Source organism: Colias eurytheme, chromosome 2 (assembly GCF_061535395.1).
Source record: "Colias eurytheme isolate Ceu_HAF_F1 chromosome 2, ilColEury1 Martin Lab GWU primary, whole genome shotgun sequence".
Classification (NCBI taxonomy): domain Eukaryota; kingdom Metazoa; phylum Arthropoda; class Insecta; order Lepidoptera; family Pieridae; genus Colias; species Colias eurytheme.
Genome location: NC_142981.1, coordinates 10367480 through 10386983, shown reverse-complemented (window position 1 = coordinate 10386983; position 19504 = coordinate 10367480). Strand labels below are relative to the sequence as shown.

The following is a 19504-nucleotide window of genomic DNA, read 5'->3' as shown; positions in this document are numbered from 1 at the left end:
AATGAGTTTTTTTCCTCTACCTGCCAAATTGCTCGGGTATCGTGTATTAAAACAACATTAGTTGACGCTTATGTTTCGGTAACCGACGATTAGCAACTAGCCTTCCGTGCGCTTAGATGTCATTATGCGCTGATCTCTATCTAATAATATCGTCAGAAGGAAGCAAAGCAGTCATTTCTTTGGACAGTTTTTGTTTGACACATCTCTATGGTCTTGGGCTCTGTGTGGAAGTAAAAATCCAGTGTGTAGTCTGCATTGTATATCACAACTAGCATTAATTTATAGCTTTCGATTTATTATTGTTATCACTTAAAAATTGTGTCAAAAACAATTAACTACACTTTTTAAAAAATAATGAATTAGGTATTGTTGTAATTGTTTACTATAGTTTATAACACCTATCTTTTTTAATTAACTTTTTTGGTGTGTACCTGCTTTCATTATACTACATACCTACTTATTTAATAATATGAACAATTATTTTGAAAGCTTTCCAAAAGTAATATAAAATTGGTAATTACTGAAGATTTCAGCAAGGTAGCCACTAAAAAACTAAATATTATAATGTATTAGTAACCTCCTGAACGCACTTGTTACCTATAACACGAGTTGGATATATAGGTATGCGAAGTAATCATTGATTTAAAAAAGGGGATAAAAAAGGGAAGTGCCTATTTTCTTATTATTCATAAAAATGGTCAATGAAAATGAGTAAGTAAATATTAAATCAAGAGCAATTTGATTTATAGGGTAGGTAATAATCAACTTATACTAAGAAGTTAGACAACTATGAAGTTATCAGACACGTGGTTTTTTAAACGCACTGTTGTTAATATTAGCATTAATATTATGTTGAAAATGAAAGATCTATTTATAATTGTAATAAGAAACGGATTAATTCATATAATGGCACTATTAAGAAAGGTTCTTCACCTTTTCGCAGACATTAATTTTATAGAAAGACAACCTAGAAAACATACAAGCCGGCATAAATACTAAAAAAAGTAATTAGAAAACCTCATTCAATTATTTTCATTACAATTTAATTTATCATGTTTGGACTACATTTTTTTGTTGCGAGTACCGACAACTAATTTCAAAATAATTGACTTTTTTGTACAAAAACTCGCTGTTCTAGACATGAAATTGTTCCAATTGCATGTAATTGCGGTGATGTGTCAAAAAAGGGGTAAATTAGGTAGTGTGACGCGTTTATGATGAATTTGTAAATTGAATTTTATTATGGGGTATCGCATCGCCGGTGAGAAAGGACTGTTAGGTGCTTATTATTTAAATTACTTCACATCTGGTCCCTCGTGAATATTGAAACGATTTATTACAATAAGAAGTTTTTACAAGTATTTTTATTTTGTTCATAATAAAAACTTATTTGAATTTTTTAATACCTAAGCTTTTAAAATAAGAAACATACGTCTCATTGAGAATCAAAGAACAAACAGAAACTTGCAGTGTAGAGTCACAGATAATAATATAATACACAACTATGTAGAGTGAAAATTTAAATGGATAGAAATTAATCATTTTCTCCACGACTATCCTTAATGTTCAAAATAAAAAGGTATCTACTTATTATAATTTCTTCAATGCAAAAATAGCTAAAAAAATAAAACAGGTGTTAGAGACACAAACAACGGAAATGCTTGGGGTAAACAGAATCTATTTTGCTGCTTTCTATTTACACTAAGAATTTGTTTTATACATCCAATTATAAAGACCAGTGTAAGCTATTAATTATTTTCTACGAAAAGAAGCTAGGTACCATTTTAAAAAAAAAACAAGCAATTGATGTAAGTCGAAAATGATGAAACGTCAATATAATAATGACCCTTATTTACCTACATGTGGCCTCTAATTGCACCTTCATTAGTTCGCACAGTCGACACTAATTTTGTAAAATATTCCTAGAAACGTAACAGCAATCAGCAGATAGCGATCGAGTCAAAGTGACAATAATAAGATGTCGGTTGCCTACAAACGTGTGCCAAATCGTATTTTAATTAGCTAGATAAGACACGTCATTAGCTAGCAAATTACCTGCATAGCTGTTTGTTTTATTTCATTTTTCCTTATCTTTTAATGTTATATCTTGTCTGTAAAATTACCGGAACTTGAGGCGCGGTGTGAGTGCGAGCTAATGGCTTTTCATTTTTATGATGAACGAGGAACGAATTGTGCAGATCTTAATGATTCAGTAGGAAATTAATTTTTAACTGATGTGCATTTGCAACTAATGTGCAATGGTCTAATTAGTTTACTTACGTAGAGATTATATCGTTTGCGTAATGGTACCTAATGCATTTTTCAAGCGATTTTAAATAGGCTCATTTACATAAGATCCGAGCACGATTTTACCATTTTTGTTCTCGATTATTGGTATTCACGAGACCAATAAGGTCATCTTTATTATTCGTGTAGCTATCTAACCTATATCAAATTCTTTAGCGTCGTAAATACAAGATAATAACATTTTAATGACGTTTTAAAAGAGCTCAAACTGAAGGTGCGAAGGGTATGAGGAGACCAATAGGTCATAATTAATAATATGAATAATTCATAGTTATGCCTTAAATTATGACACCTGCATCAGAGAATACTAAGTATGCCTGCTCGCCGACTGTCTGACTTTATTATCACAATATGTCGATCCGTTATCTGATGGTTATTGTATGTACACATACGTATAATACTGTTTGTTACAGGCGTTGCGCAAAGTTTATTATATTTTTTGTTGTAGTCCATTGTTTATATTTAACTAGTAATTTATCTGATGTTTTGATTACATCTTAAGCAACTCAGCAACTGCTCAAAAGTAATTTGAAACTTTTTTTTAATAAATTACGTTGAAATTTACAATGTTGTAATTATGTTAAAATTTGTATCATTGTATTTATAGAATAAAAAAATTCGTCTCAGATATTATACGATACCTACTTACATAATATAATTTTAAATTATATAACATTAGCACGCCAAAGTAAGGCTGTATACATTTTAATTACGGAATTATAAAAGTATTAATTAGGTAGTCCGATGTTGTTAATTATTGGACTGGGAAAGCGAATGACGTCAGAGAAAAAGGCTGCTTATATAGGCTGTCATTATTGTTACGGTAAGATTCGTCATTATTATCTAAGTTTCGATAACCTAAAAATGTGTGGCATTCCAAAAGCCTAACCCGTAAGCCGTAGCATTCCAGTACCGTGTTTTCGATAAAGAAGAACAGGAGTCATGGATACTACCCGAGTGACATTATTTTTACGGGACACTAAATGTGTCCAATATCAGGGATCGGTAGTCCTATCCAAAAACCCTTGTTATTTGTCGTGTAGCCTTGCACAAACAAATTTATGTACCACCACGAATGTTTGTTTTGTGTCGGTTTTGTGACATGAAACATTAATGACACATTTATTATGTTTTGACGATAATATCTCATGAGCTTTCAGGTTTATGTGCTTAAGTAGAGTTTCTGTTGTTTTTTGTTACCGTCAGGAGTATAAATTTGTACCCATTTTTACGAAAATTACGCGGACGGAGGAGCATGAAATTTGGCACACTAACAGTTTAAATTTATGTAGGTAGAGTGGGAGTGTAGGATGGTAATATTGCTTTAAAATGATTAAATCTATAAAAAAATGCTTAACACGCACTAACATTGGGCACATTTTTTTTTTCGATTTTTAATGGTGAATTTTTTATTTTTAATAAATTGATAAATAATGCATAATTACTACCTTGTTTTCGTTATTTTCTTTCTTTCGTTACTCTGTCTATATTTCAGTAATCTATACCATTTTTCGCTAAGTATACAAAATTTATGTCATTTTAATAGATAATTACTTTTAATAACAAATCAAATATACAAATATATTATAAAACAATCCAACATCATACAAATATAAGACACAACATCCAACATTCCAACGGTTGCCTGTTGGAGATTGCTTATAAGCGATAAACTCGCATATTTTTCATGGTAAATGTGTGTGTGTGTGTGTCTTAAAATATAAAGTGTAATTATTGCATTGTAAATCAATAGGTCATGCGAGCGAAAAGTGAATTATGTGATGGGATTCAAATATCCCATATATTGTAAGTATAAAAGTGCTACAAAACCTACATAAGTTTGTTCTCTATTAAAATATTAATACGGAACCAAAAGCGAACATCATGTGACTGACTTTTATTTCTTCTTTTTCACGTCTGTGGGGCCGCGCGTGCGCCCTAATGGTCCACTGTGATAACTCTCACTTTTCGATTTTTTTATAACCACGTCACCCCTAACAAAGCACACATATCGCAAACAATAATAAGCTCTATCCTTAAAGGAATAAACGTGTCATTCCAACGCATAAATTTCGATGTAAATTCCAAATACGTACGTCATTTGTAAAGTTATCTGCACTTTATTTAGAGACAAGATTTGTGTACATAAAAGTTTATATTCTGGTCACATTCTTCGAATGTTTCGAATTTTTAACCATTAATTATTGAGTAATTGTAGAGGATTTAACGTTAAATGTAGAGGTTTAATTCTTTTGCTCTTTATTTAATCTTGTTAGGAACTTTTAGTCATTAGAAGGATAAGTTAATTACATAATACCTGAGATACTTGCACATGTTTACATGGGAAACTGTTATTCTGCTATATAAAGCGTTTAAAAAATGTTTGAAATGTAGCGATATTTTATGTGTAATTATAGCTATTCAGATAAATAAGATAAATAGAAGCTATTGCAAAAATGTTAATTATAAAATATTATCTTGTGTATTAATTATAGCTAAACAATTATAGTACACGAGTAAAGCTTTGATAATGTTATATGTGCATATTTGCAAATGTGCAATCATTATTATATGCAGTCAAACTTTATGAAAAAATAACAACGAAGCTCTACCTAAGTACACAAACAGTATGCATTTTTATGATGGTCAAACTTTATGAAAAAAATGCAAACTACGAATCTCTACTTAAGCGTAGGTACGAACAAAATGCATTTTTTAAATTAATTTGTACCCATTTCAATTATAATAATTATTTTAATATCGTTTTTAGGTACAGTTTACAGTTAGGTACCCATAAATATTGCTAAAACGAATTTCCTAATTATTTGTTCCTATATGTATATTTGTCTTATGAGGTTATAGTTTTTGTACGTCTTGTAAAAATAGGAGCAAAATAGGAGTTTGAATTGTTCCAGGTAAAAATACGAAAAAATTGTTTCCCAAGAATGGTTTTAGTCATAGAAATCTAAATAACAAGACACTAGAAGTCGTAAGCGTGCGTGACCTTGTCGCCACTCAGGTGATTTGCACATCACCAGTGCATTCGTCACTGTTCAGTTGCTCTGGAGACGTATGAGTGTTTACATGGTGTGTTTCAGCAATTCCCATTGCGGAAATTCTTCCACAAGTTGTAATTATACTTATAAAGGAATAATATTTCATCGGAAAATATTTTTTTTTAGAAAAAATGCCGTTTTTCCTTAAAATTATAGAATATTTACAAGTATTACGAGTGTCACCATAGTAATCGAAATAACAATGAATGACACAGTCGACCATTCTTATTATCACGTTTGTTCGTATTGGAGCAAAAAGTCTCATATACTTAGGGATGTTATTCTAAAATAAACCGTAAATTCGTGCGTTAGGATACATATTCAAAAGCTTAATTTAATAGTTAAGTTAGTTTTCACTAAAATCAAGCTGTCCAATAAAAGGCATAGTTTACTTGTGTGTGCTGTTTAGCTTTCGGTTTGAATGTGTTGATTTTGGCGACAGCGGTTTTCATACGAATTATGACATTACAGCACTTCTATGTGTCTTGTTATTTAGATTTCTATGGTTTTAGTGATTAGACGTGTCTGTGAAAGAAACGTCGATCGACTTGACTTATACAATGGTAATAATGTGCATATTTATTGGTTATGTATTATTCATCACCTGACATTGTTTACTAATTGAAAAGTATTGCATTATAGGGCAGAATTATTGCATCCAGTGTCTCTTTGTTACATCTTAAAAAATGCCCTCTAGATTCTAGAAGATTCTTGTACCTATGATGAAAAGCTTTCTTTGATTTAAACTGTTTGGTCGAAGATTATACATATTATTATGATTAACGAAAACGTTATTTTACGAGACCAATTTATTAGGTAATCGGTTATTTAATCTCTCATTGATATATTGTTTATTCTTTATACCATTGGCAATAGATTTTCACAATAATTATCCCTTTAAATTTATATCTTTTTATAGTATACCGTATAAAATATTTTATTTATGGATGAAATGTAAGTTAGTAGTCATGTAATCATGTTACGCGAAAGGGAATAGCATTTCACAATAATTGTTATGTTTGTGTTTAATTTACATTAAATTACAACCACTGGCCTTTGTAAATAAACTGACATATTAATGAGACTATTGACGTAGACATTAAAACATACGTTGGCTAATATTTCAATGCAATTCCTTTTCATAAGATCTTGAAAGTGAATAAGATATCAACATTCTGTATACCTAGAGTATTCATCTATTTGACGGTTGTAAATAAATTATCATAAATGTAAAATGTAAACTTTTTAAAAAGGTAAGTTGAAAAAAATATGTATTATTAAAAACTTTTTAGCTAGTTCGATTCTTGGTTTAGGCAATTTAATTTAGGAAAATCTCTATTTCTTTTTAAAACTTAAGGAATGTTTCCTTTCAGCAAAATTGCTATCTCCAGTATTTAAAGTACTTTCTCTCGATACGAGGGCACATGGAAAAATTCCACCCTGTATATAGTTATACACTTGGTATAGTTAGTTATACCCTGTATATACTCGACTTGGACTCTATTTTCTTTATTTCTATTGATAGATAATCAAGTGTGTAATTTTTGAGCTAAAATATGTTTTTATTTGCAGCCAAAAATTTAAACATTCCTAAAAAAACTGCATAATAAACAGTTTCTCATACTCTCAAAGACGGCAAAATACTATAATAATACGCTTAATACTTAATGAATAATGGGAGAATAGCTTTAAGTGTTGTTACATGCACGTCGGGTCCGTTTGGTAAAAATAATGTACTCGTTTGAATGCACCTGCGTACGAGAGGGTAATACTGTTTATTAATTAGTTTCGATGGCACGCGGAGGGAACATGAATATTACAATCAATGTTACGGGTAAATACTAAAATATGACTGATTATGAAGTTAACTGTAATTAGAAATGTGTCGTTAAGTCTATTGTTAACATTTTAACGGATAGAGTTTTGAAATACAGAGCGTTTTCTATTTATTTAGGATTTAATTTAAGGAAGAATTTTTTTTCGAAATAACTGCGTATGTAATTTAATTTTAAATCATAACACACGGAAAATAACAAATCTTGTGATTGGTATTTAACCTAAAAGAATAGTTCCTTCACAGCACTCAATTACATTGTCAGCTAAGAATTAAAAAAAGAATGAGGTCAAAATATTATAGAATTTATGATAAAATGTAGGTAGTAGGCATTCTCTTGAAACAAACTAATTAAATACCTATATGAATTGTAGAAAATTACAATAATCATCAAATTTAAATAAAAAAGGAGTCTCTAAGTAGGTATAATGCATAATTATAAATTCAAATTAACTTTACTTGCTGAATGTGATTACATGGTATGGATGGCGGACCGTATATATCATAAAATATGTCTAAAGTACACGTTCTGCGCGTAAATTGAGTGTGAAATATGAATAAATTAAAAATAAAATTACAATTAATTTTAAATGTCATACACTCTTTGAATCTAGACCATAAAAAGGAAAACGAAAAGTATATCTCGGCAGCGGGCAGCGCCGCGCCGCGGCCGCGGCCGCGCCACCCCTAATTACTTTTTAAATATCCGGGACATATAGGATAATACTACTTCATACGCTTTGCCTGTAACATGAATAAAAAAATTATATAAATTGTAAACTCCCAGCGCAATCCTAGACGGTTGAATGGCGTTATTGATTATGGCCATTTTAGAAATAGGTGCCTACATATTACGTATAATAATTAGCTAGTTGCATAAGAAATGTACAGAATTGAATTTTTTTTTTATTTAAGCTCTGATTTAGGTATGACTTTAAAAATTTTCCCACATAATGTGTACGTACATTAAAAACGTTTAAATGGTCATAATATCTATAGTAATTAAGTATGTGTATTGTCAATTGTGTAAGGTAAAGTTACCGATTGGGGTTTAAAAAATCTACTGTTATATCATAAATTATATTGTTTATTGATTACATTACGGAATTACAGTATAACGTTATAATATGCGTGTTTTCATAATTTTGCACAGGTGTTAATTTCCTTAGAAAGTTAGAATAAATTAAAGCGACAGGAACTTGGGTAATTTCACTTTAAGTATATGAGTTACAAAGGCCAGTAATAATTTATAATGGAAGGTATTATAAACTCCATATATGTATTTTCTGTATTAGTATCAGTAATTAATTGGTTTAATTTTCCGCGCGAAGGGACGATGTTTTGCAAGTCAATTTCTACAGCGAGCCTAGATCGACGCGATATGCTGCGTCTTAGTTTTTATAAGACTATTAATGTCATAAAATAATCGAATAAATTATACTTTGTAACGTACGCTGCGTTTTAATATTTATAAGCGTGCGTTTGCAGTATTGGTTCGCAGTCTGTAACGTATAAAACATAATTAAATATTAAAGCAGGGACATGTCAAATTTTATGAAGTGTCATTCTTCTAAAATTATTGCTTCATAAATCTTTTTTTTTGTAATACTTTATAGCCTAAATTTATATATTATTGCAGTTTCAATACCATAATAGACTGGGGTAGAAGCCTTTAAAAATAATGAAAAGATAAAAATATCACAGTCGGATGAAACCCATTAGAAAAGGACCCCTCCTTTTTTGTATGCATTTCCTGAGAACATTTACTATGGTGGTGTTTATTTTTTTTTACACCATATAAAATTAGAGATTTCAATGAATAAAAGGCATCCCAAGTTTTTGAAAAAAGCTGATATTTTGACGGGTGACTTTTCGATTGAAAATTAGGTTGTTTTTTTGGTATTAATTCAAAATAAGGCGAAAAAATAAATATTTTCAATCAAATAAATTACAGTATATTTGGGACATAATAAAGTAAGTTTTCATCAAATTTCGTATAAAAACAATAAATTTTGAAGTAGATAAAAATAAAAAACCAAAAACTTGGTTTTTTGAAATTTTCACCTAAATTTTGAGGTTATGTGAAAAAATTGTTAATACAAAAGTTGTAGATCCTTTTATTACCTACAACTTTGCCATTGAACTTTTTTCCGTAGGACTTGTAGTTTTGTCGGAAATCGAGAGAGACCATTTTTTTCTCTTAAAAGCTCCCCCCTCCCACTTCCTGAACTCGGATTGACCGTAATTAATTTTTCCTTACATTTTTATCATATTCCCTTCCTTTTCTAATGGGTTTCATCCGACTGCGATTTTTTTTTGTTTCAAAAATTATCTACTCTAGTCTATAAAGGTAATAATGGCAAATGCTTTTCGGGATGTGCCTATTTACAGAATACAGGCACTTAGCGTAGAAGGTCATAGGTACAATTAATTTTCAGTCAATTGGCAAAAGTGTCATAAAATTTTATGGTTAATGTAATAAAAATTCAATTAGCTGACGTAATGCTTTAAAAACCTATCGTCGTGAGTTGAGACACTGAAAAATTGCAGAAAAAAAACCTTTATTCTGTATATTGTTGTTAGGAATTTTTTTTTGACGTGACAACGTCTTATAATTCGAAAGAGCCGGCTGCATGCACGAAAAAAATTGGTGGTCTGTAAAGTTGCTCGCGTCGCTCTCGCTTGCACTTCAAGCCTTACATGGAACGCCTCAGAGCGAGGTAACGCCACATGAGTCATGTTTTTTCGTGCGTGCAGCCGGCACTATCGAATTATAAGACGTTGTCACGTCAAAAACATGACTCATGCGGCGTTACCTCGCTCTGAGGTGTTCCATGTAAGGCTTGAAGTGCAAGCGAGAGCGCGGAACGAACGACAAAGAAGCACAATCGGACGTTGTCACGTTCAACTATCGTCAGTAAACCGACTTTACAGACAACCATTTTTTTTTAATTGGAAAGATATAACCGTATCACCTTGACCAATTAAATAACTAAATTAAATTTTATTCTCTACTGATGATTATTGTAATATGACTACGATATCAGAATATTATACCTAGGTATTCAATGATAATTTTGTATAGAAAAAATGAAATGTGTTGATGACGAATTATCATTTCTGATTTTTTTAAATTGTCTAGAACACGAATAAAATAACAGGTTAAATAACAAAAAAAAATTATTTTAAAAAACCTTATGTAGGTACGTAATTTTATAATGTGATAGGTATTCCTATTTAAATATTCTTATTATGTAGATTCAGTGTCTCTTTATCGTATAATAGAAAGAGTAAAAAAGCTCTATAGAGTTCTTCTTATTAATCCTTTCGTTCCTTGATTGTTTTATTGTTTTTTAATTGTGTATAACTAACGCTTCTATCAGGAGCTTATAAAATAGAGCTTTATTGCAAGTTCGAAAGACACAGAAATTTAGTTTTTACACAAAAAGCTATATTTTAGCTGCAAATTGACATCCAACTGATAGTGTCGATATAATAGGTTTAATTTAAAAGCAAATAAGGTGATAAGATAGTTGAATTAAACATGTACATACATGCTAAATTCGAAGAACGTCAACAATTTAATAATTACTATTACTCGGCTGGACTCTTTGGCTCTCCGTAGAGATGTCGCATCTCTCTGCGTTTTTTACCGCATTTTCCACGGTGAATGCTCTGAAGAGCTGTTCGGTACAATACCAGCCGCCGAATTTCACCACCGAAGCGCACGCCACAAGCTCAAATTTCACCCACATCATCTCGATACTTGGCGTTCTTCCACCGTGCGTTTTAGGAGGCACTTCCTACCGCGCACTACTCCTCTGTGGAACGACCTTCCAAATTCGGCATTTCCCAAGGACTATAATTTAGAATACTTTAAGAAGAGAGCGTATTCCTCCCTCAAAGGCCGGCAACGCAACCACAATACTCCAGAGTCTGTGGTTGTTCATGGGCGGCGCCAATCATCGCTTTCTGTACGGTGACGCGCAAGCTCGTTTGCCGACTTATACATAAAAAAAAAAAAAAAAAAAAAAATTACTATTATGATAGCCCAAATGAGTGTAATGTTATAAAAACGATGACTCTACAAGACGTCAATTCGAATAGCAATTGCTTTTTAAATTAACCTTTGAATAAATTGCATTTTCTTAGGTGTCTAGAGTTCAAGTTACAACGTACAACTAGGTATGTAGAATTGTAGACGCTAGCTTAGTGAATGCTCAATAGAAACATGCAAATTCACCGTATAAATGTAACGAACAACAAAGCAATTACGTGCTAACATTTGTCGAGTAAAAAATATCAATTATTCGCAAATAAGACACAATGGGACATTATCATATAATTATTTGATGGTATGTGTTTGGTATGCGTTCGATTTTATAATGAGCATGCGTCTGGGGAATTTGATGTTTTAATTGTGAGAAAGTCTAACCGTGGCGTAACTCTTCCAATATAAATTAAAAAATGTTTGTTTGTATGCGTCTGCTAGTTGCTATAATTTATCTATGCACAGATAATAAACCTAATACGGTACTTACTTCTAACTTATATTCTGTTTATTTGAAATTTGGAAACTAGTTAGTAGTAAGGTATATTTCAAAGTAAATAAAATAAATAATACGTACTCGAATATGTCAAACATACTGGAGAACGGTTATTAACCCTCGATAAGTGTTCATTTATAGCTAAGATTGACCAAATTATACGTCATAACATGATCGGGTAATAGTGTAAAAAAACTTTGAAACATTGACAACAATTAAGAATAATTAAACAAAAATCCACTCAAGTGATTTGAACAATATCCAAATTAACATCGTATAAACCGACCAAATTTCCAAGCCTGTCACCTGTTCCCCTGATATTGTGTTAGCGTAATCGTTTGGTGTTCAATTTACCCCCGGAAGGCTCTTGTTAGGGTGTGACGTCACAGGCTGGTACGGACGGGGCGCAGACGATCAGTCTGCATTTTTAATTATGGCTTTATGTTGCTTATATAGCGGTTGTTAAGGGTTAGTTTCCTATGCAATTTGGAGGTCAGAGCTAGTTTATGTGAGCAATATAGTGGTAAAACAAAAGTGTTGTAAAATGGAGAAAATATTTGTTTTGTTTCCTACTTAAGGAATCATATTTACAGTAATAAAAGGTATTGAAACGTGAATAAAGCAATATATTATAGGAATATGCCACAGTAAAGTATTTTTATGGGTTCAAGCAGATCAGAAAATATAATTTTTTTTTTTATGTAGACGGTATTATAATTTGACTTTAAACAATTATTAAAACAGTAGGTATTGATTATGAAACTAGGAAGAATAATTTAAAACAAATTACAATAAAATATCCAGTCGTTTCAATTTATTTCAATAAACGTTTTATTGCTTGCGATATAAAATAATTAAATAGTAATCAACCTTTATTTTACATATGGAATAATCTACAACAATTATTATTGAAGTAACTACTAGAGTTAGGTAACAATTTAAACCTAATGGCAATTGAATTTCAAAGTAATTATATACAGATACGATAATTTTATATCTTTCAACTAGCTTTCCGCCCGCGATTTCGCCTGTTTTCAAAGAAAAACCCGCATAGTTCCCTTTCCCGTGGGGTTTCCGGGATAAAACCCATCCTATGTGATAATCCAAGTTACCCTCTATATGTATGTGCTGGATTTCATTGTAATCGGTTCAGTAGTATTTGCGTGCAAGAGTAACAAATACACACATACGTACATCCTCACAAAATTTCGCATTTATAATATTATACCTAGAAGGATACGACAGTTTTATCTTCCAGTAATTACCATAAAATCCTAACTATAGAAATGCAATAATGTATGTAATTGAAATTACATCTTTACATCTACAAAGTAAAATGGAAGTATATATGTTTAATCTATGGCGTCAATTATTTTAATATTATGAAATGTGATGCAAGGTTCCTAACTAATAACTGAGAAGTAAATGTAAAGTAAGTTACATTAAATATCGATTGCAATAAAGGGAAGCTTCCGTTATGTTTACTATTATGTATTTTTTTTTATTCGATTGTAAATATATATATATATGTATTTAATGTATGTATTATATTGTATTTAGGTACTTATTATGTAAATTTTATATTATTGTGTCTGTGTTATACCTATATTATGTTAGTACTTATATTATATATTTTTGCTAATTGCTCTGCCCTACTCCTTTCCTTTAATTTAATTTCTCTCCGTACGTCTGGTTGTCTGGAAGAAATCGCTGCATAGCGATAAGACCGCCAATTGTTTGTATGTATTCCCAGGTTAAGTTTTATTGTAACTTTCAACAGCAAGCAATAAAGAATTAATAAATAAATAAAATAAATAAGCTTCTAAACAAAACTATACACAATATGATTAAATTAAAATAAACAAGTAGGTAGGTACTTTGATTTAATTGTAGTTATATAAATTATAATTGGGAATTACTTTTCCTGCTCTAGGTATATAGAAATCCGTGACTATACATATATTACATAAGGTATTATTAAGTATGTATATCTAAAGAAATGGAAAACTACTAATACGTCCTCAATGTCAAAATAAAACCTAACTTTCAATTGTTCGTGTAACTACAATGGGATGAAATTAAAATAAATATTAAGGCTTGTCATAAACTTATTTTATACATAACACATTGTAATAATCACAAGTGATACTTTGTAAAATATTATTTGCATGCGTAGAGAATAATATTATATTGAACAATTTTTTGATGTGTAGGGCAGGGCTAAGGGCTTTCTATCATCTATGAACTTATACAAATTAATAAGTACCTAGTATTAGTTCAAAAATCATGTTTTTTACTGGTAATTAAACACTAAGTAAAGCTGAGTGCCATTGAGGAAATAACAACTTTACGAGCGATTTCAAAATATTTAATTACCTATTTATAGCAAGTTATGACACGGATAGAGCAGTTTATGAAGGGTTATAGGGATAATATTATAAAAATAAATGTCATTTTAAATTTAAACAAGGGAATAACTGTTTTACTTTATATGGGATCTTGTGCATAATTTGCATTTAGCATTATTTAGCACAACACTTGATACATTTGAGTTCCAAAATAAAGAGATTCCAAACGATATAAAAGAATATACCTACCTACAACCTAGGATTTAGGAAAAATGTTATTTTTACAAAAAAATAGTCCTACCTACCCTTACCTACCTACCTAGTTTGTGTGCGAAAATATTAGTGATTAAATAGGTATACATACAAAAACGCATTTTTTTCTATTTAACATAGTTACCTATTATAGATTCATGCAGCAAAGTAACAAATAAAAAAATCGACAAACTTAAGTTTTCAATGAAAAATGTAATTAAGAAAAGTACCTTCCTACGATAAATTTATTTCGCTTATCCAAAATATATTGGGAAATGTGAGACATATCTAGGTAACCATTATGTTTCTCTCCACGTGTACCTATTGTGTGAGACGAAGTACATAGGTACTAAGTACCTACCTATTTAAATAATATGATGAAATGTAGGTATTATCGTGCTTATCGTCTTAAATTTAAATACCTTGTTAATGGGTTAGGAATTAGGATAGCGCCAGTATCTATGAGCTATCAATATTTTATTTTCTCATTTGAATATGACAAAATAAAATAGGTATTTTTTTAATTGGTTTGCAAAACTAAGATTAAATGAAAAAACTCTTAATATTATGTAATACTTTCTTAACTCACCCTTCACCCTTTCTCATATGAAAAAATAAATGAAACAATAACTCAGGCCCCGGAATCACAGACACAATAGAAAATCTATTGTGTCGTGGACCGATCGGGCCGTTCGGGGCTCAATGGGTTAATAGGTAGGTACCTATAGGTTAAATATTTAATATAATTAGGTATGGTTTAGATACCTAATTCTTATCAAATCATATTTAGCTATCGCTTATTTGTAGTTTGGAATGGTGAAATCAAAGATTCCATATAAATCTATTGAAGGGTTTTGCAGATAGCCATGGAGGCAATTTTTTTTAAATACACATGTTAGGAGACAAAAAAACAGCTTAATAATAATAACATAATTCAACAAATTTGAGCATTGGCAATAAAAATATAATTTAAATCTGCTTATAAGTAATAAACAAAGAAATTTTTGTTTTTGCAAAAACGTACCTTCACTCACGTTCGCGGTGCCGTCGGCAGGCCGGTCATCTTCCCCGCCAACGAGGTTCCTTATGCTAAACGAACTGGTCTTCCTCGTGGACACTTCAGAAGCCATCCCAACCTCCCCGTTAACCTCACGGCACTCGCTCACTGTGACATTCACCCCATCGTTTTCCCGCCGTGTCGTCAAGTCCATTTTGATTTTTTGCACTGCTATTCCAAATTCGAAATTCGTATTTCTTTCTCTGCCACATTTTCACGCAATGGCCAGTTCGATATGGGAACTCATTTTTAAATGTCACAGATTAAAAAAAATATTGCATAAATAAAACGGACCTTCCGCACTGGTATTGTCATGCCAAAAATTTGTGAGCACTTTCAAATACAGAGTAATGTTTATATTATCATCGTGTTGATAAGATAAAATGAATTGTAAGGCACGTTTAAATTTCACGGTTGTTTAGCGTATTGCGATTGTATCAACGCGCGTTGAGTTTGCCGAGGTGAGCGCGACTGGTCCTCTTTCCTCCTCAGACATTACGATCGTGTGTTCCTCCCTACGCCCTCTGAGGCGGAGCGACCGCCTACTACACGCGTCATAAACGACTCTACACTGGGACTTGTCAAATACTAGAGTGCAAGTTTTTCACGCGGTTTGTTAATAGTCGTAATTGTTCTTATCATTTAAATGAAACTTATTTTTAACTAATAACATAATAAGCCTTACATACAGGTTTTAGCAAACATTGTGTTCGTGTATCGACAGTGCGACCATAATTTTTCTTCTGTTATTTATTTATGAACACGGTTTAACTTTTGTAATTAAATGTTGGATAATAAATTCTAATTTGATAATGTAGGTATTTATTGTATGGATAACAATTTTATTATGTGTACTTAATTACTGTGTTAATTTTTTGTAAACAAAAATTATCATATAAATATTCTGTCATACTCTTTTCCAACTACCCACATAGTATTTTTTTTTAATTTTTTTGAAAAAATAATTGAGAAATTATACCTAATTAGTATTTTATTCTTAGCATTTCCATTTTCTAGGTAGATAATAAATCAGGGTTGAATTTTGAATTTTACGCAAACTCAATAGCGGTTTCAGCACAGATTAGAGAATAGTTACTTCGTAACAGATAAGATTTCAGTTTAATTGTTGAATTTGAAATAATAGTTGGAAAATGGAAAGTAAGTAGGTAGCAGTCAGAACAATGACTAATGTGTTAAGTAAAATAACCAATAAATATGAGCACATTTATCATGATTTCAGCGCATAAATTGAGTTTTCAATGCATCAATGTAGAATTACCTCAGGGCTGAGAGCGAGTCTTGAGACTTGTTTAAATAACGGCTTTTTTATCGTCTTTTATTTATTAAATGTTGATTGAATTTATTGATGTAGGTATATTTAAGATAGAAATAAAAATGTATACATTTTGTAACAATTAATTTGAAGAAGAATTTTTAACATTTGTTTTTTAATATGTAGTTGATAAAAGCCAAAAGGTATGGTCGAAGGAAATTCTGTTTGGATTAACGTTTGATAAAATATAATTTTCAATAATTTTAAAATAATTAATTTCTTAATATGCTCCAAAAATGCTTCATTAAACAACCCTATAAAGCACAGACTACAAAACCAAAGAGCACAGAGTGGGCATAGACAGTAGAACATACCTAGTAGCCAATTCATGTAATGTCGCCAGGACCATAAATTCTAGTTAAACCTCAATTCCCACCTCACCCCGGGCTACGACTTAATTTATTATCTTATAACCGTTTGGCACAATGTTTATTTTGTAAAGACAATTGCAAATGTACTTGTTAAGATATTGTGATTTATATTTTAAAAGTGTGTACGTAGTTTCAAGATATAGTTAACTATTTTTAAAGGTTTATTTAGGAAAGAACTTCCTTATATACTGTACGATATATTTTATTTTGCTCCATCATACAAAGCCTACTTGTGGACGAACTCTGTGATGTACCTATGTAATATGAAGGTAACTGATTATTTTCTTTGGTAGGTCATGTAAGATCCCAAAACACGTGATGAACGAAATCGAGATTGTTTGATTTGTCCTTCAATCACTTTTATTAATAAACCATATTTTTTGTCATATATATTTTTATTCTTAGCAAAGAATTAATCAAACCAATCACATTATGCAATAAAATAATTGATATCATAAAAATAAAGTCTCGATCATAATAAATTCTAATTTAGAGTTCGTCTTGAATCGAATTTCGTCAAATTAAATTAACATAGACTATTAGCAATCAATATGAGTGTTTTTTGTAGTTGCCGCCATTAAGGCTTTCGGAATTATAATGTCTGTGTTATATAGGAACAGCGGGGCGCACAGGGGCAAAAACTGTACCATCTCGCTAAGGCAAGGAGCTGTCTTAATCTAGATATATCGAATGTTAGGCTTCCTGACCGCAAGTTGAACGAATATCGCATTAATAACTGTACGTGTGCGATTTTCATAGCCCATCACGTAACGTATTAAAATAGATTCTAGAATGTTCGTTGAATTGCGCTGACAAGGAAATATTGACACATGACATGTGTCAACGGCTTTGACATAAGCGTGTTTATATAACCACTCAAGTGCGGGAGCCATTTTGCAAAAATCGGGTCTTGTGCGAAACCGGCTCCCGGTGCCGCCGCAGTTGGGGTTTTTGGCGGTCCAATATTTTTTTAAAGTCGATTATCTCAGATTCCTTTATCAATAGCACATTTGCAAGTATATATGTATATTCATAGATAATAAAATAGTCTATGCCTTGTCAAAACATGGTAACATTTAAATAAATAAAAACAACTTGAGTCAAAGCAAATGTACCCTTGTAATTTTTGTTACATTTTGTCTGCTAATAAAAAATTAAAACAGCTGTTCAGTGAGATTTTAATATTTATTGATCCTTTGTTACACTCTTCTTACGAGAAAATAAGAACATCATACCCTCCCATACATTTTTTTTACACATTCCTTGTTTATTTTTTTGTACAAAAAACTACCTACTCAATGTGTCATGAAAAGTGGGCCACTTAAATCATGTGGTTATGTTGTTATCTTGATTTATAGCTAGCCTGTTCTTTCCTTAACATGTCATATAAGTTAGAAAGAGGAAGGTTATTAGACCGTTTTATAAAGCGAACGCAAAACCCACGACTGTTGATCGACCGGGAGCCGGTCGCAACGCACAAGCCCCTGAATGTGGATCGACCGGCTCCCGGTCGTTCAGCACTTGAGTGGATAAAGAGTATTTTCCCAAGGTTTTTTTAGGCTTGTTGACAATTCATCTAGTGCGCTTCGATGAATTTATAAAAATGTAGGTAGATAACAAAAAATCTAGCTACATGTACCTGTAATTTACTGTAAAAATGTATTCCAATCAAGAGGAGCGACTGATAATTCAAGAAATTGAGATAGAATTACTAGATATAACACAAATAGCCGAAATAGGTAGTTTATATACCCGCACAGAATAAGACATTATTATCAACGACATTTCTTCAAGCTTTCAGTGTGGGGTCACGTATCTCGACATATAAGGTAAGCATAGCTTATTGTTTAAAAAAATTAAGGCGCATTATACCAGTTAAAAATGAAATTAAATTTACATAACATTTATTTATATAACATTATCTTCAAAACTTTTGGGTGTCAGAATTCCATGAAATCTATTAACATGGCGCTTTGGAATTCGAAAGAAAAATCGTATTTTTTATCATGACGCAAAGGCACAAAGACAAATTACCATCCATCCATATGCTAACCATCTGTAAGATGACAGGTGACGTGTTTTCCCTAAATGTAAACCTTCCCGCCTAAAGTTTTTGTTAATCATCAGCAATGCATTAACATGATATATGACAACATCTTTAAGTGCAGTTAGTAAATGCTTTTTAAGTGCTCTTTTTATTCTCCATATACAATATATTATGTTACAATTTGAGGAATACAGCAGGTGGAGTTTATTGTTTATAACGTGTCAATTATAATGATTTATTGTACACTTTTAATAGCTAGAAGTTATTAATAATTACCTAGTATACATGGGATAACCAGATGTAGTTTTTGTTGACGATTAAATAGTTTTTTTTTTCATGTTTTTCTCTCAGC

The 19504-nt window shown here is 31.2% G+C and overlaps 1 protein-coding gene across 1 annotated transcript in view; it reads right to left on the bottom strand.

Annotated features, from left to right (window-relative positions):
• The window catches only part of LOC149910652 (homeobox protein aristaless-like), a 51884-nt gene extending 36021 nt beyond the window's left edge, over window positions 1–15863 (bottom strand). The window contains exon 1 of the mRNA XM_090108246.1: window positions 15369–15863. Coding sequence (XP_089964372.1) covers window positions 15369–15555 — 187 coding nt within the window. The 5' untranslated portion in view covers window positions 15556–15863. The remainder of the gene's footprint in view (window positions 1–15368) is intronic.
• Window positions 15864–19504: the final 3641 nt, after the last annotated feature.